This window comes from Solea solea, chromosome 3 (assembly GCF_958295425.1).
Source record: "Solea solea chromosome 3, fSolSol10.1, whole genome shotgun sequence".
Classification (NCBI taxonomy): Eukaryota; Metazoa; Chordata; class Actinopteri; order Pleuronectiformes; family Soleidae; genus Solea; species Solea solea.
The window spans coordinates 35,831,824-35,856,101 of record NC_081136.1 but is presented as its reverse complement, the minus strand read 5'-3'; the positions used below and the strand labels follow the sequence as shown (position 1 = coordinate 35,856,101).

General features: G+C 42.9%; 3 protein-coding genes across 8 annotated transcripts in view; 2 read left to right on the top strand and 1 right to left on the bottom strand.

Annotated features, from left to right (window-relative positions):
* Positions 1 to 14,710, top strand: part of grip1 (glutamate receptor interacting protein 1) — a 34,720-nt gene extending 20,010 nt beyond the window's left edge. For 3 of the 6 annotated variants that reach the window (XM_058624546.1, XM_058624543.1, XM_058624545.1), the window contains exons 4-27: positions 508 to 653; positions 747 to 830; positions 917 to 992; positions 1,282 to 1,427; positions 1,596 to 1,743; positions 1,828 to 1,997; positions 2,412 to 2,549; positions 2,686 to 2,835; positions 2,916 to 3,102; positions 4,034 to 4,179; positions 4,558 to 4,638; positions 4,781 to 4,850; positions 5,342 to 5,487; positions 5,565 to 5,709; positions 6,741 to 6,880; positions 7,238 to 7,423; positions 7,507 to 7,654; positions 7,866 to 7,904; positions 8,161 to 8,272; positions 8,859 to 8,891; positions 9,621 to 9,731; positions 9,939 to 10,055; positions 10,146 to 10,292; positions 10,382 to 14,710. In XM_058624546.1, the coding sequence (XP_058480529.1) occupies positions 508 to 653; positions 747 to 830; positions 917 to 992; positions 1,282 to 1,427; positions 1,596 to 1,743; positions 1,828 to 1,997; positions 2,412 to 2,549; positions 2,686 to 2,835; positions 2,916 to 3,102; positions 4,034 to 4,179; positions 4,558 to 4,638; positions 4,781 to 4,850; positions 5,342 to 5,487; positions 5,565 to 5,709; positions 6,741 to 6,880; positions 7,238 to 7,423; positions 7,507 to 7,654; positions 7,866 to 7,904; positions 8,161 to 8,272; positions 8,859 to 8,891; positions 9,621 to 9,731; positions 9,939 to 10,055; positions 10,146 to 10,292; positions 10,382 to 10,684 (3,169 nt within the window). In that variant the 3' untranslated portion in view covers positions 10,685 to 14,710. The remainder of the gene's footprint in view (positions 1 to 507; positions 654 to 746; positions 831 to 916; positions 993 to 1,281; positions 1,428 to 1,595; positions 1,744 to 1,827; positions 1,998 to 2,411; positions 2,550 to 2,685; positions 2,836 to 2,915; positions 3,103 to 4,033; positions 4,180 to 4,557; positions 4,639 to 4,780; positions 4,851 to 5,341; positions 5,488 to 5,564; positions 5,710 to 6,740; positions 6,881 to 7,237; positions 7,424 to 7,506; positions 7,655 to 7,865; positions 7,905 to 8,160; positions 8,273 to 8,858; positions 8,892 to 9,620; positions 9,732 to 9,938; positions 10,056 to 10,145; positions 10,293 to 10,381) is intronic. The other 3 variants (XM_058624544.1, XM_058624548.1, XM_058624547.1) reach the window with 3 other exon arrangements.
* A 672-nt stretch (positions 14,711 to 15,382) lies between these two features.
* On the top strand, positions 15,383 to 17,518 carry lsm8 (LSM8 homolog, U6 small nuclear RNA associated). The gene is made up of 4 exons (XM_058624686.1): positions 15,383 to 15,604; positions 15,853 to 15,893; positions 16,742 to 16,869; positions 16,963 to 17,518. The coding sequence occupies exons 1-4, from the start codon at positions 15,574 to 15,576 to the stop codon at positions 17,051 to 17,053; spliced, it is 291 nt and encodes a 96-aa protein (XP_058480669.1). The 5' UTR covers positions 15,383 to 15,573; the 3' UTR covers positions 17,054 to 17,518.
* Positions 17,519 to 17,743: 225 nt separating this feature from the next.
* tymp (thymidine phosphorylase) lies at positions 17,744 to 23,516 on the bottom strand. The gene is made up of 10 exons (XM_058624631.1): positions 23,412 to 23,516; positions 21,145 to 21,268; positions 20,851 to 21,053; positions 20,661 to 20,759; positions 19,900 to 20,029; positions 19,712 to 19,830; positions 18,937 to 19,099; positions 18,545 to 18,772; positions 18,278 to 18,418; positions 17,744 to 18,208 (listed from the first exon to the last, which is right to left on the bottom strand). Exons 2-10 carry the CDS (start codon positions 21,260 to 21,262, stop codon positions 18,066 to 18,068), a joined length of 1,344 nt encoding a protein of 447 aa, XP_058480614.1. The 5' UTR covers positions 21,263 to 21,268; positions 23,412 to 23,516; the 3' UTR covers positions 17,744 to 18,065.
* Between the last annotated feature and the right edge of the window lie 762 nt (positions 23,517 to 24,278).

The window sequence follows — 24,278 nt, the reverse complement described above, 5'->3', positions numbered from 1 at the left end:
GATTATAAAACACATACAAAAATGCACTTCTTTTAATTTAAGCTAATTATTTGTGTAAAAGCAGAATTTGACCGCATTTATAGTCAATTTTATTGTTTCTAACAGATGTAAATATCACCCAGACTTTCAAAAACATTGATTTTGTAACATGATGTGTTGATATCAAATGGTGTCACGTCGTTATCTCACTGTTACAACAGGAAACTGAAGTTTGTAAACCACTCACTCTCCCAAACCAAACCCCATAGAGAAAATCAGTGATTTAAGCTCGGGGGGCACAGGAGCTGCTGATCTACTGCTGCCTCGTGTGGTCACTTTGTGTCACTGATTTAAGTCTGAACGAATTCTGTAAATAGTACATTTAGACTTTGTGATGGAGGCAGCAGTGGATCAACAACTCCTGTGTGCTGTGACGATAAAATCGCTGGTTTTCTCTATGGACTTTGGTGTGGGAGAGTGAGCGGTTTACAGAATGACGTTGAGATCATTTCGGGGTGTTTTTTCCAGGAGCGACCAGCTGAACGTGGGCGACTACATCCGCTCCGTCAACGGCATCAACCTCTCCAAGTTCCGACACGACGAGATCATCAGTCTGCTGAAGAACGTCGGCGAGCGCGTCGTCCTGGAGGTGGAGTACGAGCTGCCCCCTGTCTGTAAGTCCAGGAACTGTCAGTCTGGTGTTTTTTAATGCTGCGACCGCTCAGACGTGACGCTGACGTGTCGCCGTTGTGGCGTCTGTGTTGCAGCAGTGCAGGGGTCAGGGGTCATGTTCAAGAACGTGGAAGTCACGCTTCACAAAGAGGGAAACAGCTTCGGCTTCGTCATCAGAGGTGAGGAAACCTCAGTGTGTGTGTGTGTGTGTGTGTGTGTGTGCGCGTGCGTGATAGAAACATGACTCTGTTTTTCTGATGGACAGGTGGCGTCCATGAAGACAGGAACAAGTCTCGTCCCATCGTCATAACAACCATCAGACAAAGTGGACCAGCTGACAGGTGAAGAGAGACTTTGTTTATGTTTAAAATTTAATAAAAGATCATCTCATCTAATCTCACTCCTGTCTAATCCCGTCTCTCATGTCTCATTTGATCTCACTCGTGTCTTCTCCTCTCGTATCTCATGTGTTTTTGTCTCGTCTCACTCTCGTCTCACTCTTGTCACCCTTGAGTTTTCAAGTCTTAATTTAGAATATTTCTCGGTTACTAGATTATTTTGAAGTGGGATAATTAAAGGATAATTAAAAACCAGACAAACTGAAATCTGTCTCTTCCGTCTCTTTTCCAGAGAAGGAACGGTCAAACCGGGAGATCGGTTGCTAAGCATCGACGGGATTCGTCTCCACGGCAGCACGTTATCAGAGGCCATGAGCATCCTGAAGCAGTGCGGACAGGAAGTTACGCTGCTGGTGGAGTACGACGTCTCTGTGATGGGTCAGTGGGATAATTGAATAATCTGACGCCCCTTTTATATATTAGCGGCACTTTGAGATTAATAAAATAGGGCCCAGGATTGAACCCTGTGGGACACCGTCTTCACTGTAACACAATTAAAACAGAATAATAATGAGGTCAAATATGACATTTTTTTTGTTTTCGCAGACTCGGTTGCCACGGCGTCAGGGCCGCTGCTGGTTGAGGTCGCCAAGGCGACGGGCTCCAGTCTGGGCGTGGCTCTTTCCACTTCCATGTTCTGCAGCAAGCAGGTCATCATCATCGACAAAGTCAAACCAGCCAGTATAGCAGACAGGTACGTGACCTCTGACCCTGCAACCAACATCGTCTGTGGTTGTAGGAGGCTCTAATCTGTGTGTGTGTGTGTGTGTGTGTGTAGGTGTGGCGCTCTTCATGCAGGAGATCACATTCTGTCCGTCGATGGGAAGTCGATGGAGTTTTGTTCTCTCGCTGAAGCCACTCAGCTTCTCTCTGCGTCCTGTCAGACCGTCCGCATGGAGATCCTGCCACAGCACCAGGCCCGACCGGCCCTGAACGCACCACAGCACGGTATAAACACAATTACACAACACTCTGTGGGCCATGACTGCACCACAACACAGTAAAAATACAATAATACAAGACTCAGTGGGCCCTGAACACATCACAGCGCGGTAAATCACAATTATACAAGACTCAGTGGGCCCTGAATGCACCACAGCACATAAATCACAATTATACAAGACTCAGTGGGCCCTGAACGCACCACAGCACAGTGAAAACACAATTATACAAGACTCAGTGGGCCCTGAACGCACCACAGCACGGTATATACATACAAAACAAAATACATAGGTTACTTTTCACAAAGCTGTGATAAAGGCAGTGACCTCTGACCTTTCCTTTTGTTTTAACCTAACCTGACCCTCCCCTCCTGTGTGTGTGTGTGTGTGTGTGTGTGTGTGTGTGTGTGTGTGTGTGCAGTCAAGGTACAGCGTAGTCCCCGCCCTCTCCCTTGGGAGACTGGAGGCTCCGCCCCCATCCTCCCTCCCTACCACTACAACACGTACCACCCCGACCAATCAGGTGCCAGATCGCACAACCGCCATACAAACAACCCTCGTACGTCCACCTCTCTCTCTCTCTCTCTGGAGTCCGATGTTTTATTTTGAAAGAGACCTCAGCTCACTCTCTCTCTCTCTCTCTCTCTCTCTCTCACACTCTCTCTCCCTCTCTCACTCTCACTCTCTCTCTCTAGCTCTCAGTCACTCGTTCTCTCCCGGCTCCATGTCGGCCTATAGTCTCTCGTCCCTCAACATGAACACGCTGCCCAGGAACATGTATCCCACGAGTCCCCGGGGGACACTGATGAGGAGGAAAAGCAAGAAGAAGGACTTTAAGAGCTCACGTGAGTCTGACCTTTGACCTCCCGTGGCTCCTCCCCTCACTGTGACGTAAGACTCATCCCCGTCTCTTGTCTCTCGTCAGTGTCTCTTGCGTCGAGCACCGTCGGACTCGCCGGTCAGGTCGTTCACACGGAGACCACAGAGGTGATGTTGCTAGGCGACGGCATCATGGGGTTCGGCCTGCAGCTGCAGGGCGGAGTGTTCGCCACGGAAACGCTGTCGTCGCCGCCGCTTATCGCGTACATCGACCCCGACAGCCCTGCAGAGAGGTAAACCATCAGTCATCAATAATCATCAATAATCACCACAAGATCAATTTAGACTCAAAACAGTGACGATAAAATTGTATTATGTTATATTTTAATCAACTCTTTAAATATGAATCCAGTCAATCAACAAAAAATAATCAGTAGCTGTTTAATAATCAATCATTAGATTTAGTCATTTCTTCAAAATAAAAGTTACTTTCCTAAGTTTAATGTATCAAAGTTTCATTAAAATGTAAAGAGTCAGTGGTTTTTCAGAATAAATTATGTGAAAGTGTCATTTTTAAATGGAATGCCTTAAATTTTCAGTAATTTTTCCAAATAAAATGCATCAAAGTTTCATTTTTCTAAAAACAATAATTATGTCAGTTCCAAAATTAAGTGTACAATTTTTTCTGTCATTTTCAAAATAAAATGTCTCAAAGTTTATGTCATTTTCAAAATAAAATGTCTCAAAATTTCTGTCATTTTCAAAATAAAATGTCTCAGTTTCTGTAATTTCTCAAAGTGAAATATCGTAAAGTTTACGTGATTTTTCCAAATAAAATGCCTCAAAGTTTCATTTTTCTAAACAACATGTCTGAGTTTCAAAATAGAGTGCATCAACGTTTCTGTTATTTTTCAAAATAAAATGTCTCAAAGTTTCTGTAATTTCTCAAAGTGAAAGATCGTAAAGTTTTAGTAATTTTTCAAAATAAAATATTGCACATTTTCATAACACATAAAACATAACATTTTCAGTCGTTTTCAAAAACCAAACTGTCAACATTTCTGTGATTTTCCTCAACAAAAAACAACTGTATTTCAAAGTAAAATGCTTCAATTTACCGAAATTAAAATGAATCATAGTTTCAATCTTTTTCCCCCCAACATAACCTCTGTGTGTGTGTGTGTGTGTGTGTGTGTGTGTGTGTGTGTGTGTGTGTGTGTGCAGATGTGGCATCCTGCAGATCGGGGACAGGATTTTGTCCATAAATGGAGTTCCTACTGAAGACTCCACTCTGGAGGAAACCAATCAGCTGCTCAGAGACTCGTCCATCACTGCTCAGCTCACACTGGAGATCGAGTTTGACGTGGCTGGTAAAACACACACACACACACACACAGACACAGAATAGTCACTTGTGTTTGTTAAAAAAAGAGCGAGAAAGTTGATTTAATTAAATGTCTCAGTTTGTTTAATCTGCTGTGTTGTTGTTGTTGTTTTGTCGTCTCTGATGTAATTTGTCAGACTCATTATTAATGTAACAGCTGCTGTCTCAGTGAATAACCATCCACGCCTGAGAACAACACACACACACACACACACACAGAAACATCTGTTCCTGTTTCTTCTTTAAAATGACACATTTATATTTATGTGATATATTTATATGACATCATATACGTACAGAAACAGAAAAGTCAAACTCTGCATTATTTAAATGGATGAGATTTTACTCACTCTCTCTCCGTCAGAGTCGGTCATCCCGAGTTCCGGAACGTTCCACGTGAAGCTCCCGAAGAAGCCGGGGGTGGAGCTGGGAATCACCATCAGCTGTGAGTTAAAAGAAAACAGCAAACAAAAAAGAAATCTCAGTCCTCACCCCCGTCCTAAACCCCGTTCCTCAGAACATGAAGGTTCTGCCTCATTAGGACCAGGTCCTGGTCTTAAAGGATGGTTGTTGTTTGTTCTCTGCAGCTCCGTCCAACAGGAAACCAGGTGACCCTCTGATCATCTCTGACATCAAGAAAGGCAGCGTCGCACACAGGTGGCTACACACACACACACACACACACACATTTTTCAAAATAAAATACTGTAAAGTTTTCATCATTTTTGGGGGGGGGGAATAATATGTTTAAAAGTTTCAGTTTTTCAAAACAAAATGTCTCAAAAGTTTGGTCAAAGACAAAGTTTTTTTTTTTTAATTCTGTGATTTTTTTCTAAATAAAATTGATCAGTAACAATAAATAACTTGACAATAAAATACTGTCAAGTTTGAGTCGTTTTTCAAAATAAAATGCCTCTAAGTTTTCGTCTTTGAGGCACACAAGGTTGTTGATCCACTGCTGCCTCCATCACTGAGTTCACGTGTCTTATTTTGTGAATTCGGCTTTTGAAATCATTCGCTTAAATCACTGATTTTCTCTATGGGGTTTGGTGTGGGAGAGTGAGTGCTCACACGTGACCATGACACCAAAAGGTCAAGGTCACAGTGTCTGGGGACGGTGGTGACTGTAGTATGACGTCTTCTTTCAGGACGGGGACGCTGGAGCTCGGAGACAAGCTGCTCGCCATCGACAACATCCGCGTGGAGAGCTGCTCGATGGAGGAGGCGGTTCAGATCCTGCAGCAGTGCGAGGAACTCGTCAAGCTGAAGATCCGCAAAGACGAAGACAACTCAGGTTTCTCTCGCTCCTTTTAGTTTAGTATTATTATTATTTTTTTTAAACTGCTGCTGAACTTTCTCTCGCGGTTTCAGACGAACAGGAAGTGTCCGGCTCCATCATCTACACGGTGGAGCTGCAGCGCTACGGTGGCCCGCTGGGAATCACCATCTCAGGCACCGAGGAGCCGTTTGACCCCATCATCATCTCGTCCCTGAGCAAAGGTGGACTCGCAGAGAGGTAAACATGACCAACACGTCAGTCAACAGAGCCTTTGTTTTAGCTTTATTTAATTATACATAGTTTATTATTTATTTATTCATTCATAGGTTCATTTTTATTTATGTATTTATATTTATATTTAGTGATAGGCACATTATGATGTTATGGTAGCACTGGCAGGATGGCATCCAGTTTCTTTATACAGTTTGTATGATAAAATAAAATCAGATAATAATCATAATCATTTACACTTTATATACCTAATTTAAAGATGTCTGCAGATTTGTTGTGTCATACCAGAAATTTATGTGAGATTATATCTGGATTATTTCACTGTTTTCTTCAAGATAAATGATTTATTGATTATATACAGTCGGATCAGATTGCAACAGAAGTGAAGAATGTCGCCCTCTGCTGTTCAAAACCAATCACTTTACAATTTACATTTGTCCATCATCTCAAATCATCTTTTAGTCTCCATTTCAATTCATTTCTGTTTGTTATGATAATCAAACTTCAATTTTAAAAAGGTTTCTTGGGTTGGGGGCGTGTCTAAGTATTTGCCCCACCTACTTTAGCAGCAGTTTTCACATACAAGCACGTTTTTTTCACGTCAGGACGAGCGTGAGCCATTTTGTTGCGATTCGGGGGTGTGGTTTTTGAACAAGCTCCTCCTACAGCTTTTCCGCGATCGACTACAAATTTAGTCACGTCACTCGTGACAAGATTAGGATTTTTAAGAAAAAAAAAAAAGCCAAAAAGCTTCACTTCGTGTTACACGGCGTAGACGCTAGGGGGCGGCAAAGTTGCGTCAGGTCGCGAGGACTCGGCAAAAACCACGAAAACTGTTAGAACTCGACTACAGAAGGTCCGATTTACACCAAACTGGCTGTGGTTGAGATTAGTCCCGCCTTAAAGAGGTCTGTGTGGGAATAGTGACGTTTTGAACAGAGCGCCCCTTGGTGTCAACAAAAAAACGGGTCTAGCTGACCCGTTTTTCTATGCTTACGGCATTTAAACGCTGGAATGATTTTGTGTGTGTGTTTCAGGACCGGCGCGATCCACGTCGGCGATCGCATCCTGGCGATCAACAGCAGCAGCCTGAAAGGAAAACCTCTGAGCGAGGCCATCAGTCTGCTCCAGCAGGCGGGCGAGACCGTCACGCTGAAGATCAAGAAGCAGGGCGAGTGTGCGTACACACACACACACACACAGAGACGACATAAGACGCATAGTTAGCGCACTGATGGGACGATCGCGTTTTTTAGCTTCGTTGTGATTCACACGCTCTGACGAGATAATTGTAAAATAACTTAAAAATAACAATTGTGAATCCTCATAAAAGTCGTGGCTCCTCACTGCTGCAGAACTTCACTGAGAAACGTTGCGTTTTTGACTTTTTGTCAGTTTATCATCGCTGCAGTGATCGCCACGTGTCTCCATGGTTACACTGCGAACAGGAAGTGATAATAGAAGATTCGGCTCACATGGCATACTCACATAGCACTGATGTGTAGATGACGGACGCGTTCCTCTCTCTCTTTAGTGTCGAGTCCGAAGTCCTGCGTGATTGGTCCAGGTCTGGGTCAGGAGAATCAGGATGGGGAGGAGGAGCCTATCATCACGATCACGCCCCCATCGAGCCAGAGAGCGTTCTGCACGCTGCCGTCTGTCGACAGCGCGGTGGAGTCGTGGGACGGATCCAACATGGACAGCAGCTTCACCACGTCGGGTAGGACGCTCACCTCCGACCTCCGACCTCTGACCCTCCCTGACAGACGAGTGTCTGACGTCTGTACGTCTGTTTGTCTGCAGCTCCTCCGTTCCAGTCGTACAGTTTCCACGAATGGCGCAACGCCAAGTCGACCAACAGCCAATCGTCTTCGTCCACTCGCCAGCGAACCAATCCGCTGTCAGATCTGGGCCTGACTGATGACGACTGGGACCGCCCACCACTCGGAGGGTAAGAGAGAGAGAGACTGATTTAATAGATCAATATGTCATAGTGCACTACATTAAAGTACTACAAGAGGGAGCCTGCGTCTTTCGAGTCACAGTGATTAAAAATCCATGACATTAGCATGTTAGCGCTCTTCGTTCCGTACACTGGTGGTTGCTAGCGGCGAGCTAACAGCGAGCTAACAGCAGTAACAGCAGTGATTCTCTGTCTGCAGAGCCTGTAACCTGCCCAGCGGTCTAATCTCTGACAGCAGGTACCACACTGACCTTTGACCTTTATAACCCGCTCGTCCACAGTCCCGTGTCACTCCTCACCTGGTGACCTTTGGCCCCTCCTCCCCCTGCCACGCTGACACATACACTTGCTGTGTATGTCGTCAACACCGCCCTCTTCCCGATGTCGTTGTAAAATCACATTCTCACAGCATGACCCAGCCTCCTCTGTGTGTCCACGCCCCTCCCCCCCACGGTTCATGTTTCTGATTGGTTGCCGTTCACCTCTTCCTCCAGGTTCACTGTGGGGCATGACGGGGTGGAACCGGACCAGGAGGAGAACTTCTGGTCTCAGGCTCTGGAAGATCTGGAGACCTGCGGCCAGAGCGGCATCCTCAGAGAGCTGGAGGTGAGTAGTGCTGCCAAAAATACTGCTGTTAGACAAAGAAAGCAGTAGTAGGAGTAGTATTAGCAGTAGCAATAGCAGTACTAGAGTAATATCAATAGAAGCAATCGTAGAAGTAGCAATAAGTAATTATAGCAGTAGACACAGTACCAAAACTTAGTAGGAGTAGTATTAGCAGTAGCAATAGCAGTTGTAGCATTGCTAGAGTAATCGCAATAGTAGTAGAAGTACCAATAATCGTTGTAGATGCAGTAGTAATTGTAGCAGTAGCATTAGCGGCAGTAGACACAGTACCAAAACTTTAGCAGTAGCAGTAGCCACTGTAGCAGTAGTAGCAAGAGTAGAAGTAGCAATAATTATAGTAGAGGTAGTTGTAGCAGTAGCAATTAGCGGTGGTAATAGTAGCACCAATATCAGTAGAAGCAGTAGTGGCAGTAGTCAACACACTAGTAGTAGTAGTAGCAGTAGCAGTTGTAATGCTAATTAGCATCTTTAGCAGTAAGTTCTGTACATTCCTGATGTGTTTTGGCTTCTCTGGAAATGCAGCAGTAAGTTTTAGCTGAAAAGAGAAATGACTCTTCTTTTCCAGGAGACAGAAAACGAGACGCACCTCCTCACCCTGGTATCCTCCTTCCTCCCTCCCTTCTTTCCTTCCTTCCTTCCTTCTTTCCTCACTAACTCTCCTCCTGTCCTCTCCTCTCTCCCTCTCTCTGTCACTGGAACTCTCAGCGTTGTCAAACGTGCGACATGTTGTCTGTTTTTGAATGTGACTCTAACCGCACCCCCGGCAGCCGGCTACCGACCATGGTGACGTTAATGTTGACATCTCAGTGGCTTCACCCAGCTTCTAGCCAATCACGTGGCAGAGTCATGTTGCACCGGGCATGGCAGTTTGAGCAAGGCATGCTGGGAGAGCTTGTGCAAGGCCTGATGGGTGGTTTGTTTTTTGCAGATCTGTCAGTCATGCATGCGTCTGATGAGTCCTTGATTCTGATGAGGAGTGGCCATTTGTTGAGTGACATGAAGTAGAATCTCAGGTAGAAGAAGCAAGAGCAGATCCAGAACTAGATCCTGATGAGTCTCAGAACCAGATAGAACCAACAGAAGGTAGTCGGCAGAAGTAGAGCCTAAAAATAGATGTTGTTAGTAGAACACGTCCACAGAGAAGGTTCTAAAACAACTGTCAGGAGAACAGTAGTAAGATCTGAGCTTGTTGTGATGATGTGAGCTGTGGTTGAAGGTCGTCCTCCAAGGTTGCGTTTACGCTACGTGTTTTTGATGACAACAAAATGTCTTCTGATAAGAAGGTTTTGTTTGATTGACTTTATTGAACTAAATTAACTGTTTCCAGGCAACCATCATGTCAGGGTCCACCCTCAGTCTGAACCATGACCCCACCCCCACCCGCAGCACTCTGGGACGCCAAGCTAGTTTCCAGGAACGCAGCAACTCTCGGCCACAGGTAACTCTCATTGGACACAGGACACAATGTGTGGAGAATTACGTCCAGATGATTCTCTAGAGTTTGACGGTTAAGTTCTCAACAGCAGGGGCTTCTCCATGAGGTCACCTGGACATTATCTAGGGATTTAATTAGGGATCAGACAGGAGGCGTTCTGAAAAATGTCTGGAGCAACTTTTGTGTCTTAAACATTTAAACCATCCTCAGGTGACGCCGAGATCCAACACCTTACCCTCCGATCCCCAGCGCCGAGCCTTCGCCATGAGAAAAATGAGGCAAGAAGTCAATGAAATCCTCAACCAGAACCCTGTGGAACTCCATAAGGTGACCAATGACCACTGAACACCCACTTTACCCTGACAGTAAGACAATCCTCTGGTTGTGATAATAACAGAGTGTGTGTCTGTGTTGTAGTTGACTCTAGAGAAGGCCACAGATTTGGAGGACTTTGGTTTTAGTGTTTCTGATGGTTTGTTGGACCGCGGTGTCTACATTAACAACATCCGAGCAGGTGGTCCTGCAGAACGAGGTGGCCTCCGAGCTTTCGATCGAATACTACAGGTACAAAAACACTTTCAGCTCCAACTAAAGTGCTGGACTAAAGCGAGGCGTTTAATGTGGCTAATAAAACAACTTTCTCCGTCTTCCAGATAAATCACGTTCGTACCCGGGACTTTGACTGCTGCTTAGTCGTTCCTCTAATCGCAGAGTCTCCAAATCGCTTGGATCTTGTCATCAGTCGAAGCCCCACCTCCTCCCTGCTGGCCAATCACAATGATGGCACCGCCAACAACAGCCACTCCCCTCAGTCAATTGGCAATGAGCTGGGACCGTCGGAGCTTCTGATTGGCCATGGAGAGGATTGTGGTCCAATCAAGTGGAGCCAACCTGGAGATGGACTGGGGGTGGGGCTTGGGCTTGGGCTTGGGCAGATGAATAATAGCTCCTCATAGCAGGCAAACCTGGATCTGGATTAAACTGGTTGTTTTCAGACTGGAACAGGGAGTTCAGCGAGGAGACAATGCAACCGAGATGAAATTAACTGGTTTAGAGCCGTCCACACTGGTTCAGAGTGTACCCCCATGGTGCTATACACACCGCCTGGATGAATTTTGACCTTTGACCACAAACATTGAACCCTTGAACTGCTAAAGGAGGTTGGAAGCATCCAGATGTACTAAAAAAAAAAAAAAAAAAACCTCCACACCTTTTCACTAAAACCAGTTCTGCAAACTGATACTAAGTGTGTCATTGGAACAAGAACTATGACGACTGATCCTACTGGTCTAAGATCACTGGATACTGGTTCTAGAAGCCTCGGACCACTGACCCAACTGGAACTAGAGTCTCAGCTACTGCTCTTCCTTGTCAAAGACACTTTTGCTCTGGTCTTAGTGGAAACAGAACTACGGCTTCTTGTCCTACCAAAGCCAGAACCACCGCCAATGGACCGGTGGTCTAAGATTACTGGTTACTGGCTCTATTAGCCTAGAACAAGGGCTAGTGGTTCAACCGAAGCCAGAGCCACTGCTCATACCTGTTCCAAGACAAAGCTCTGGTTCAAGGTCTTTGGGTCACTAAAGCAAAGGTTCTGCACCTACTGAAACCAGAGCCACAGCCAAATGTTTTACTGGTACAAGACACGGTTCTTGCTCATAGTTGTGGTCACAGAATCAGGGATTCTAAGCCAGAGCCATAACCACTGATTCCAAGTTTAGGACCCTGGCTCCAGGCCTGTGTGGTCTTTCTAGAACCACAAACACAAGGTTTTGTTCTAACTGAGAACCACAGCAGCCCAGATGGGACTGATAGGATTCCAGTCCCGAACCTGCTGATGGACAGGCAGGATGCCAAGTAGACTAGAGATGCTCCGATCAGGACGCAAGGCTCATGTCATTGTCATCATCCAAACTAGTCCTGATCCCGTTCACCTTTCTTGGTTAAACAGGAAGTTCCTGCATGAGAAACCCTTTAAAACACATCACATTCCACCAAGTCGTCAAATGCGGCGTGTATTTGTAGCTGCTCACAACGGTCACGCCAAAGGTACAGGTACAGTACCTTTACAGGTACAGGTCCCACAAGGTCTTTGGGTAAAAGTAAACCGTTTCAGTTTCAGGTCAGAGGTGGAATTTGGAGAAGCTAGAAAAGAATTTACGCAGACACGGGTTCCTAACGACCTCCGTCACTACACTGATACGTATGTTGCCATTGCTCAGTTTCGATTCCCACGCGATGAGTTGCACGGAGCACTTACTAAACTTCGACTGGTTTCACGTCATCAGTTCATGCTAGTCACGTTCCGATGACGAGCAGTGGATTCCAGAGAGTGCGTGACTGAACTGGTCTGACGTCTCTGTTTTTGTTTGTTTCTTTAGATTTTGTGATTTTTTTTTTTAATTAAAAAAAACTTTGGTAACTTGTAATGAGCATCAGCTGGTCCTGATCGGAGCATCGATAAAACAAGACAAAGACGAAGGGTTTACGGTTCTGTGCCATGAACGAGCTTCTGACTCAAAGAAAAAGAAAAAAATAATAATAATGATGATGATGACACTGAGCAGTTCAATAGGAATCTACTGTTTTCTACTGTTTACACCTGTGGACTGGCCGCACTGTGTGTATGTATGTGTGTGTGTGTTATGTGTGTGTGTGTTAATCACTAAGGCCAGTTAAGCCCCTCCCGCCTCAATTTCCCCACCAATAGGCAGCCAGGACGAGAGACAGACGACAAGTCTGATTCTACTGATTGGCTGGAACCAATCAGTAAACACATGCTTCCCTGCCTGTCTGCGATTGGTTCACCTCAACACGCTAACCAACCAATGGGCTCCCAGGAAGAAGCCAAGCATGACCCAGACCCCGCCCCTCCCCCTCAACCCCTGACCCCAGTAACAGTGATCTCTTATGCTAATCGATCTGTGTGTTTTTTGATTGACTCGTCAGTTTTTCTCTGTTTGTTTGTTTGTTTGTTTCCATGGCGACTGAGCCTGAAAAGATGTAAAATAGATTTAAAAAAAAAAAGAAGAGTTCAGTCACCAAAACCCCGACGACCATCACCTCATCGCCACAAAAATATTCCGTGAAAAGGAAAAAAAAAAAAGAAGTCCTGTTTGAACAGGAACCCTGTGACAGTACATAACATACCTGTGTGTGTGTGGGAGAGTGTGTGTGTGTGTGTGTGTGTGTCTACTTTTTTACTTTAGATTGATGTCAACAACTTCCTGCTTTCATTTCCGTCTGAACTCACTGTTTCAAACTGGCCAATCAGATTCCTCCCTCAGCACCAACGGCCAGTAGAAGCCCCTCCTACTCACCAACCAACCAACCAATCGCTGCTCTGGAACAGAGTCTGTGCCGTGGATATGGGCACTGATTGGCTGTTTCTGTGTGGCTAGCTGTGACTGGTTCCATCCCAAACTCTGCAAACTGTGATGTTTTGAATCTGAAGCACAGTGCTAGCATATTGTTAGCACGTGGCTAACAAACATTGAGCACATTTAACCCACTGGGGTTAATACAAATCTAGCACACACGGCTAATGTCAGCTATGTTTATCACTGAGTAATCATAGCTAACATTTAGTTAGCACACATAGTTACTAACACTGCTAACACTAATATATATATGTATAGTTAGTTAGCAAATAGGCTAAATTTGAACCAACATGTTTGCATGTGACTAGCCCAGGGCCACCTGTTTACATAGCTGTGTTTACCTTGTACATGCTAGCTAACACTAGATGAACCTTGCTTTGTTAACACCTGGCTAGCACAGTTAGTAAATGCTTAGCACACACCCAAATCATGGCTAACACAGGGCTAACTCATGCTAAACATGGCCAATAGCTGTTTGAAAAACAGTTAAATCAGGGCTAACACCTGTGAATCTTAGCAGAGGGCTAACACCTGTCGAGCACAGACAGTTGTTTTGCCCAGAAAAGTCTTAACACAGGGCTAACAAATAGTGATTATAGCTAAATTTCAAATTCAGCTCATCTTATATAAGCCACACTCCTGGTTAGCACACATGGCTAACACCTCAGCAAACAGCTAAACAAGAATCACTTTAATGAGCACATAGCTAACATCTGGTTAACACCGCTAGTCTTTAGCTCAAAGTCAGTTTAGCTTTCACTTTCAACACTGAGCTCAGAATTCAACCACTTAGCGTAGCAACCGAAAACAGAGCGTAAATAAAGATGGCCGACACATCTCCGTTGTTTTAAACGGAACAGAAATGAAGCTAAAATACGATGAAGCCACATTAATCAGATTATCGATCTTTGGGTAAAAATGTTATGCTGCTAACATGGAGGCGGGGCATTTATACTAAGACTGAAGAACTTAAGATGGCCACGAGGGGGCAGTGTATGTTTTAGCTTCACTGTTGGAGAACTTTGTCGTCTGTTTTTATTTTACAGATTAAAAAAAAAAAAACTCAGTGGAAAGTGTTCACACACTGAGGGGGTGTGGCTTCAGTGAGCGCCAGAGCCATACACACTACTGTGTTAGCACGCATGCTAACTGTGCGTGCGAGCGTGTGTGTGCGCATGTGTGCGCACTGCCATTTAAAATAACTGGTCAGATTAGTTTCCATGTAGCTTCACCAACCAACCAAACTATTTTTCTTTAAAGGAACAGGGAAGTTGTAAAGTATTTTTGTACAAATTTAATACTTTGGTAGCATGACGCTCCTGGTGTTTGTCCCGTCAGGCTCCTCCTCCTCTTCACCTCCTCTTCCTCCTCCTCCCTTTATATGGACGACTACTGAGCAACAATAAAGATGACAGGACTGACTCCTCATGTGTCATCTCACACACTTTAAAAAAGCAAAACAAAACAACCACGTCCTAATATGTTTGTTTTCAAAATAAAAAACCCCACTGTAGTTGTTTTTATACAGGAGATTCTGTATGTACTGAGATAACACTGTATAATTCAAATCTATATAATTTAATAAAATATAAACAAGCACCATTTACTGCAGAGTTTTTACATTTTTTTAAACTGTATAATCTGTTTTCATACGTTATAATTTGCTGTAAATAGCATTTATTATGCAGGAGTTGACATAAACAAATATGACATAAATATTTAACAATTTAATTTAGTTAATGTGTAACTTTCATAAAATTACAAAACTAATTATAGTCATAAATATGTCATATGTAATAAATGAATATAATTTATAATACACACTATTATGCCGACTGAATACAAAACTTCAATCATCAATGTACAGTATCCAAATGTATTTCTCAATATTTTTATCCAGTATTTTGTAATTTATTGCGTATAGCTTACAATTTTACTCTACTTTATTTCAAACTATTTTAAACTATATATATATATATATACACACACACACATACACTATATAGCAATGTCCTTTATTCCAAAGTACATTACAGTTTTAATGTAAATACGTATTATTAGTGTACAAACGAGTAAAAATGTATATTCAAGTGTTTTATTTTATTTTATAGAAGTTATTTCTGTTGAATACGTTGTCGCGGTCGTATTTTCTACAGGAAAGTGTAACATTTTAACGTAAATAAGAGAATATCGTGTAAATATCTCGTATATTTAGAAGCCGTTTCGGTTCGTGACCGTTGAACTCTGAGTCGGATGTGACGTTTTCGTTCGGCGCTCTTCTCTCCTGCCTGCCTCTCTCTATTACTCTCGTCTGTTCTCTGTTGTTTAGCCTGTTAGCAGCTCGCGCTCGTGTCGCCGTCGCTTCTGTTTGTGGAAATATCGACCTCCTCCTCGCGGGTGACACAAACGAACCTCCAGCCTCGTCCCCCGCTGCGCAGACAAACACCGAACCCCGAGCAGGAAGCATGTCGACCGCCCTGGAGAGCTACATCAACCGTATCCTGCCGCTGTTAGCTGCTAACATGCTAACCTCCCGTTTGAATGAACGTAGCGTTGCTAAGTTAGCTCGCACACAAACGTGTTTATAAACCTACAGCGATGTAACTTTAACCTTTTTTTAAAGAGCCGAATTTTAGTTAAGAGCATGTTTGTGTTAAAACATTGATTTTGTAAAGACTGGTTGAATGTTTTTTGCGGTTTATTTAATGTTGTTTCCAGGTAATGTTTCTTTAACTTTGATTCAGGCACCGTGGCCATCGTCACCTCTGACGGAAGGATGATTGTGGTGAGTTTAACAACACGTTTATGATCAATGTTCACACTTTACGATATAGTTAACCTTAATAATAGTTTTTATTAATCCATTAACTAGTTGAAACGGAAATGTTATGGTTTCAACTTTGAGTAAATCGATGATTCAGTTATAAGTAATGAATGCGTTAAATTAATGAACCTATGAGCAGTTATTGTATCTACAGGAATAATAGTAATAATATTATAGAAATATTAGTCTCATCAATTCGGACAAAAGTGTTGAATTTCTCACCCACAATGAGCCGTTTGGTCCATAAAATGTCACATTATCGATCAATGTTCGTCAAAACTTCAAATTGATGTTTTTAAGTGTTTTGTTTTTGTCCACAAACCAAAAGTGATTCAGTTTGAATGATTTCTTTGTTCTATTGAGCAAAGAAACCAGAACATATTCACATTTAAGAAGCAAAATTAGAAGAAAAACACTACATTTTAAAAACCCAATTGTAATTTAATATAAATAGTAAGAGAAAAAACAGACTACTGCAGAAATATGATAATGCAGCATAAAACAATTGACTTTAGAATTAAGCACACAAGCAGAAGATTGTACTTAAAGGCTTAATCATAAATAAATTAAAATAAAAAAAAATGGTTTTATTGGTCGTTAAAAGCGACTACACCAGATTTGATTTGAACTCTACTTAAATTAGTTGTTTTTGTGTCGAATAAATTGAAGATAAAATCAAACGTCGGCTGCTGGATTTGTTTCAGACGTGAAGGTGAAAGAAAAGAGTCAGAATTTCAGAAAACAACTTTTGTTTAAAGCAGTGAAAAGTTTAATAATCATGAAAATCTTGTGTTTCTTGTTTTCTCCAGGGAACCCTGAAAGGCTTCGATCAGACGATCAACCTGATCCTGGACGAGAGTCACGAGCGCGTGTTCAGCTCCAGCGCAGGCGTGGAGCAGGTGGTGCTGGGACTTTACATCGTCCGCGGAGACAACGTGTGAGTCCCGGGAGGCGGAGCCGCCGCAGTGATCTGTGAGTTCAGAGCGACGGCGTCGATAAATCTGTTGATCGTCTGCCGCGTGTTTTTCAGGGCGGTGATCGGAGAAATCGACGAGGACACAGACTCCACGCTGGATCTGGGAAACATCAGAGCCGAGCCGCTCAACTCCGTCGTCCACTGACCTCACCTTTGACCTCCCCTTCCTTTTAGTTACTGTCTCCATGGAAACAGAAGAGGGAGGAGCCCACGACTCCTGCTGCGACTGAAATCACTCGACCGTTCGCCGTTTCCGTTCAAGGACCTCATCACGTCACCGTGTGAGCCGTGTTGCATTCAAGGACCTCAGTTTAATTGCGTAAAGTTCTTGAACACGGCACATTCAACTGGATCGTGTTACTTTCAAAGACTTCACATAATAAACTGATGGAGTCCTTGAACTGTGTTGCGTTCAGGGACACCAGCAGTGTCCGGTGATTCCAGTCACAGCTCCAGTCGTTCTGTGGATGATTTTTTTTGAATCGAAACTGAAGAAAAAAAGGACTAAAAGTAATTTTCAGTTTCTGTGTTTTTTTTATAAAAGAAGAAAAGTTTGAGTCGTCTTTACGTCGCATTCTGTTGTGTATATTAAAGTTTCACTTCACGTAAACTCTTGTTTTGAAAAACACTTTGAAGGTAAGAGTTCCTTACTAATTTGTTCCTAGTGGCAGAAAATGTCCCTGGGAACTCTTAAAGGTTGTTATTATTATTATTATTATTATTATTATTATTATTAATAAAAATAATCGTAATAATAAGTAACGACCTGTTTGACACATTAAAATAAGATTTGTATTTCTTGTTTCTATGTTACTTAAAAAAAAAAAAACACATGACATTTTAAGTAGTACCTTTATCTTGTTACATTAAAAACAGTCAGTGGCTTATTTTGACATTTTCCCATGATGCTTTTCACCTTCAGAGGTAAAGAAAAATAACCACATTCATTTAAATTCATGTTTGTTTTTGTTAATTAAAACACAAAAATGCTTTAAAATTAAATTTAGAACGTTAATAAAAGATAAATAAGCTGTAATTAACAAGTTATTAATGTTAGTATTAAAATATTAGTTAAGTAGTATAAAAATTAAAAACTTTGCATTAATAATCATAATGATGGGTAATAAAGGTTCATTATTTTAAGTTAACCCATTACTTTAGTTTGGCAGCAGCAGCTCATGGACGAGCGTGTGTGTCAGTGTGTGAGTGTTTGTCATCACAGTCACCGCGCTCTGAAGTCCACTCATCTGGTCTGGAGTTGGAGGCGGAGCCTCGTAATGGAGCCGCAGCCAGGGGGTGCCTGCATACACACACACAGTCACAACCTTCATCATAATCTAACATCGTCATCATCACTGACTCCTCCCACCTTTCTGAACCTTCTGACCCAGGGACACCAGAAGCTCCGCCCCCACGCTGTGATTGATAGGCTCACCGACCTTTGATCGCCCCGCCCCCAATTTATGAAGAACCTGAGCCAGAAACAGACCATCGATGTCTGTGACGACACCTGAGCGAGAGAGCGACAACAAAAACAAATCGATAATAATTTAATGCTAGCAAACTTCTCCAAAATAAAAGCCCCGTGTTTGCACCGACAGTAACTTTAAAGTGGATAAGGTAAATGTTTCTTCACCGCCTGCAGACGTCGTCAGTTCCGTCTGATGCTCCGATTTCCTCAGGACGGTGAAGTAATCGGTTTGGGCGGAGCATAGCGACCTCGCTGTCTCTTTGGCAACGCCCTGAGCCTCCATCATTGCCTGGAACCTGAGCAGAGCCGCGCCGCTGGCCACGGCGTTGGCAACCCGCTTCCTGCCTTCCGATAGGTCGGGCGCGATGTTGGTCATCATGAGCAGGATGCCCCCTGCAGGCCAACAAACAGCACTGCGTCATTTTAACGCGGGAAATGTTTGAGTTTACATTGTCAACAATTTTTTGTGTCAATCAAAAAAAACGTTAGAGGGCAAAGCAACTCAAAAAGAAGTAAAATCGTGTAGTGTACGATATTTAAAAAAAAAAAAAACTTACCCAGAGTGGTCACCAGCTCCATGAGGTCGTCGGGTCCATTTCCTTTCAGCGTCTCCAGAGACTCGATCACTTCCAGACTGTTTCCCACACATCGGCCAATCACAGTGTCCATATTGCTAAGCACCGCCCCCGTACGGATCCCCAAACCGTTCCCAGCGTTCACCTGAAATTTAAAAATGTATCTGTAAGATTTCCAAATTTGACCAACGCCACATCAATTTTTAAAACCGGAACTTTTAGAGGCGTCGCCCACAACCAGGCTCCTCTTATTGGAAGATACCAGCGAGATATGGGTATTTTATGCTTCCTCTATAGCTATTTATTTATATATATATATATATATATATATATATATATATATATATATATATATATATATATATATTATATTATATTATATTTGTTTACTTATTTTCGCACAATAAAGAAAATTCGTATCTACATCTGCTGCGACGTTAACGTGAAAAATATTCCGTAAAATTTCACAATAGAAGAAAAACGTATAGATATCAGTGGTGGTTCAGCGGCAGAGCGAATTTTCTCTCAACTGGAAGGATAAGGGTTCAATTCCCGGCTCCACTAGTCTACACACAAAAAGGTAGCCATCAAGACAAGAAAAAACGCAATGAATCCCATGATTGCGATCTTTCACTCATCAGGGAAATGTTTACCGACGTTAGAACTCTATTTTAAGTAGCCTCCAACAGTGGAGTTACCCCCTGGTGGCCGACTGTGTCCTACTTCCTAAGCGTCACTTTTTTAAAATGTAACTCACCATTGACTGTGCGAGTTCTTTCGCACTCTCCAGATCCTTGTACAGCGCCGCTTTTCCGAACTTCACGTCCAGAACCAGAGCCGCCAGAGACTCGGCTCCTTTCTTTGAGATGATGGAACCTGGAAAAAACACGACAGTGTTAAAACGCGTTAAAACACTTTTAAAGTGTCGTTATTTCCCGTCGTCACCTGTGATGAGCGGCAAACTATCCACGGTGCTGGTTGCGTCACGCAACGAGTACAGAACGCGATCGGCAGGAACCAACATCTCGGTTTGGCCCACGATGCAGCAGCCGACCGAGTCCAGGATCTTGTGGATCTGGAGTCACAGGAAGTTCATCACAGTCAGGTCGAGTACGATCGGAACTACTGATTCCAAATGTGACGGTTTGCGGTGGGTTCCAGTTGTAGTCCAATGTCGCAATTTCCAACTTGGAAAGTCGGAGCAAAACCCAACAAACCTGCACGCTTGTAACAGCACGTCTGTAGCATTTGTTTTGCAGGAAATTATCGCACAAATAGAACTGTTCAGTTTTTATACGTAGACATGTTACTACGTTTGTTTGTGTTCGCTAAAAAGAAACGCGTAGAGCGTCGTTATCGACCGTTAGCGTGAAAGACTGAAGATACGTTAAACCATAAAGACTCAAAATGTATAAATAATCTAATTCTTTCAAATTACAAAACAGATATGTGCACATTTTCAAACTTTGTTAGGTAACTTAATAACGTCAATAAAGGCAATAAGTGGCGTTTCTAGTTTTGTCGCAATATTAGCTTTTGTTGCGAATCTACACATTCCTAAATAAAGACACTTTTATGCAATATTTTCCAGTTTCCATTTGGTTGAGTTTCCAGGTGTCATGTGACCCAGGACACACCCTTTTATACGAATATTAATGTTGCATAAATTCAACACATTCCAGTGTCAAATTTCTAGTCTCGTGCACCTGCTCCGTCGACTGATGGATGTCGAATCCAGGAATCGACTCCAGTTTGTCCAGAGTTCCTCCAGTGTGGGCTAAGCCCCGCCCACTGATCATTGGCACCTGTGTGAAGACACACCCATAATAAATATAAATATATCCAATCATAAAATGAGTCAATATGTGGACTAAATAAATATAAGGACACGCCCACCTTGCAGCCACAGGCGGCTAGCGCAGGCGCTAGCACCAGGCTAACTTTATCGCCCACTCCACCTGTTGAGTGTTTGTCGACCATTAGCCCCGCCCACTCCTTTGGCCATGACATCACTTCTCCCGATAGCATCATCTCTCTGGTCAGGGCCGCGGTTTCCGCGACGACCATCCCCTTCTGCCAAATGGCCATCAGCATCGCGCCTGACAGACGGAGACACGCGCAATCGAGAGATCGGCTGCTGATTTGAAAAGTGTTGCGTTTGTGAGCGGGAGGGAGGGGGCGTGGCTTCACCTGTCTGAGCGTCCTGGATGAGTTTGCTGGTGACGGCGTTAACGAACGCTCTGACGTCGTCGTCGCTCAGCGTTTCTCCGTCTCTCTTCTTCTTGATCAGATCTGGTATCGACGACATGTTGACCTGAAAAAAATGTATCAAAGATCCAATCAGAGAGGGTTTAATAATTCTGAGATTAAAGTCAAAAAAATCTGAGATTAAAAAAAAAAATAAATCTGAGTTAAAACATTTTTTTGAGATTATCACTTCCTTCACATGTATTCATCATTTTTTAATCCTAGATTAAAGCTTTGATCTGTTTCAAGTCCTTTCACTTGATGCACAAAAAGAAAAAGGGGACGGACAGTTTTGAAGTAAACTTTGAATACTAATAAAAGTTATTAAATAACAGTTTGATACGAGCGATGACGTTTGGTTTGAATGGAACGGTATCCTAGCAACAGACTGAACACATGACAGTTAGTCTGGCGAACACGAGATTACATCTCAGTGAGATTAGGTATGAGTTTGGGAAACAGTGTTTGTGTGTGGGACTCTCACTTTTCAGTGAAATCATTAAAATCAGGACGTATTTCAAAAAACATGAAGACCTTTGTCTTTAACTCCAGCATTTGAAAAGCTCAGAATAAGCCTGAATTCTGAGATTAAAGTCAAAGAATTCTGAGATTAAAGTCAAAGAATTCTGAGAATAATGTCAAAGAATTCTGAGATTAATGTCAAAGAATTATGAGATTAAAGTCAAAGAATTCTGAGATTAAAGGGGACATATTATGCAAAATCAACTTTTTAACCATTTTAATACTTATATTTGGGACTCTGGGGGCCCTACCAGTCGCCAAAGAGTGGAAAAAGAATACTCCGTCATGTTTTCGTGGTTCCCCTTAGTGTAAGTATAGGCGATAAAACAATCGATGTTGAATTCCCTGCACTTATGACGGCAGAATGTGCATTTCACCGCGAATGTTCCGGATAAAGTCAGCAAACGTGTGTTCGTGTGTTTGCACCACTTCACTAGTCAGCGACAGTATTTCACCGACGTACAAACACACACATTGTTAAGAAAAGGTCAAATAGAGGTCATAACTGACCATTTTGACACGTCCTAATTAAAAATATTTGTTCAGTACGTCCTCCATGACCGGAGCACAGACTCAGTCTGATACAGTCACATACAGCGGCTGGCGATCAGCGGTGCTGCACTCTCTGTGAAAATCAATTAAAAAGACATAGGGACAGCACTGACTGTGCTCCGGAGACCTCGCCACCGCTGATCGCCAGCGGCGAGCGGTGATCAGCGGTGGCGAGGTCTCCGGAGCACAGTCACCGGTCTGATACAGTAACATACAGCGGCAGATTATTCAGCTCGCCGCGGTGCTGTTCCTAAGTGTTTTTAACTGATTAACAGTTCGGCACTGTTCGGCTCGATCCTTATGTAGAACGTCTCTTCCTGTGACGGCACTCTTGCTGTTTTCTGCGCACGCTGCCATGTTGATATTGTCAGAGAACTAGTGGAGGGAGGGGGAGACGAATAGAGCTGTAAAGCGCTGTAACGAGGACAAATCAGAAACCCCCTGGAAAAAGTGGGTGTGTGTTTGCCTGTGTCTCATTTGCATATAAAGGGACCATGCACGAAAACCGAGCGTTCTGAAAGGGGCGGGCTTAGCAGGGTTATTGAACTGCTATTGTGCTTCATCCTTATGGTATTTTGACCAAAGCATGTCACTGACATGTTCATTAGGACACCAGGGAACTATTTTAATGGGGGAAATAAGGTATAATATGTCTCCTTTAAAGTCAAAGAATTCTGAGATTAAAGTAAAATAAAAATTAAAGACATATTTTCAGATGTTCTGATTGCAACATTCACTTCCTTCACATGTATTTATTATTTTTTAATCCTAGATTAAATATTTGATCTGTTTCAAGTGCTTTCACTTTCTTTTTGATGCATCAGGAGAACATGTGACAAATAAAAAAAGGAAGTTAATTCATCTCCATTTTGACTGAAATAGTGTTTGTGTCATTTATTGACAGAATTCTTCTCGTGTGCATTTTAATAAGGTCTTTAAAACGATCACGACGACATTTCATCTAAAAATGGTGATTTGACTGTTGTTTGTTTTAAAAGTCTTTAATCAAAAACCACATCCACACAATCTGACCTCATCAAACCTCAGGAAACAAGAGATTATGACAAAATGTGAGATTAAACTTTTAAAATGAGTAAAACTGTCACACACATACACACACACACAGAGTTTCTTACCCAGCTGGTTGTCTTCAGTTTGTCAGAGGCGTCAGAACAAGATCAGCCCTTCTTGTCCAGATGATCGGCCAATAGGAGAGCAGGGAGGAGACTGTAACCATGCGAGCCAATCAGGTTTCTGCTCAAGTTTACTCAGAGCACACACACACACGCGCGCGCACACACACACACACACAGCTGGACTTGTTTTACTTGTGAGACTTTTAGTCAAAGTTTATCTTCTGTTGCTCTTTAACCTGCTCACAGTCACAGTCGTACAATTGTACAGCACATTATATACATATATATATATATATGTATATATGTATATAAAATGTTTAAAAGTAACAAATTAAAATGAAACACATACAGAGATCACACGAGTGTGCAAACAAAGTCAAGTTAGTGTTTTTTTGTTGCCTGAGGGAAACTTGTTTTCTCAGTTTCTGTAAATTTGTGGAGAAGAAGAAATGTCACAGCAGAAAAACATGTAAAAATAGCCCGAGGAAAACAGACCATAATATCACACTCTCACACTCACACTCACACACACACACACGTCTCTGTGAAGTCGTTTGGTGTTTGATCCTTTGTTTCCTGACTGGATTCTCAAGACTGTGCTGCGTTTGCAATCAGTGCTTCAACCAATCGAGAACAGACTCACAAAGACTCACAAAGACTCACACAGTCTTACAAAGACTCACAGACTCACAAAGACTCACAAAGTCTCTCACAAAGTCTCACAAAGACTCACAAAGACTCACACAGTCTTACAAAGACTCACAGACTCACAAAGACTCACAAAGTCTCTCACAAAGACTCACAAAGACTCACAAAGTCTCACAAAGACTCACAAAGACTCACAAAGTCTCACAAAGACTCACAAAG

Excerpts from the sequence above, each read along its gene's own strand:
- lsm8 (XM_058624686.1), top strand. The coding sequence starts at position 15,574 with ATGTCGACCGCCCTGGAGAGCTACATCAACC. Across the intron at positions 15,605-15,852 it reads CCTGGAGAGCTACATCAACC|GCACCGTGGCCATCGTCACC; the intron begins GTATCCTGCCGC and ends ACTTTGATTCAG. Across the intron at positions 15,894-16,741 it reads CTGACGGAAGGATGATTGTG|GGAACCCTGAAAGGCTTCGA; the intron begins GTGAGTTTAACA and ends TGTTTTCTCCAG.
- tymp (XM_058624631.1), bottom strand. The coding sequence starts at position 21,262 with ATGTCGTCGATACCAGATCTGATCAAGAAGAAGAGAGACGGAGAAACG. Across the intron at positions 20,760-20,850 it reads TAGCCGCCTGTGGCTGCAAG|GTGCCAATGATCAGTGGGCG; the intron begins GTGGGCGTGTCC and ends GTCTTCACACAG. Across the intron at positions 19,831-19,899 it reads TAGTTTGCCGCTCATCACAG|GTTCCATCATCTCAAAGAAA; the intron begins GTGACGACGGGA and ends TGTTTTTTCCAG.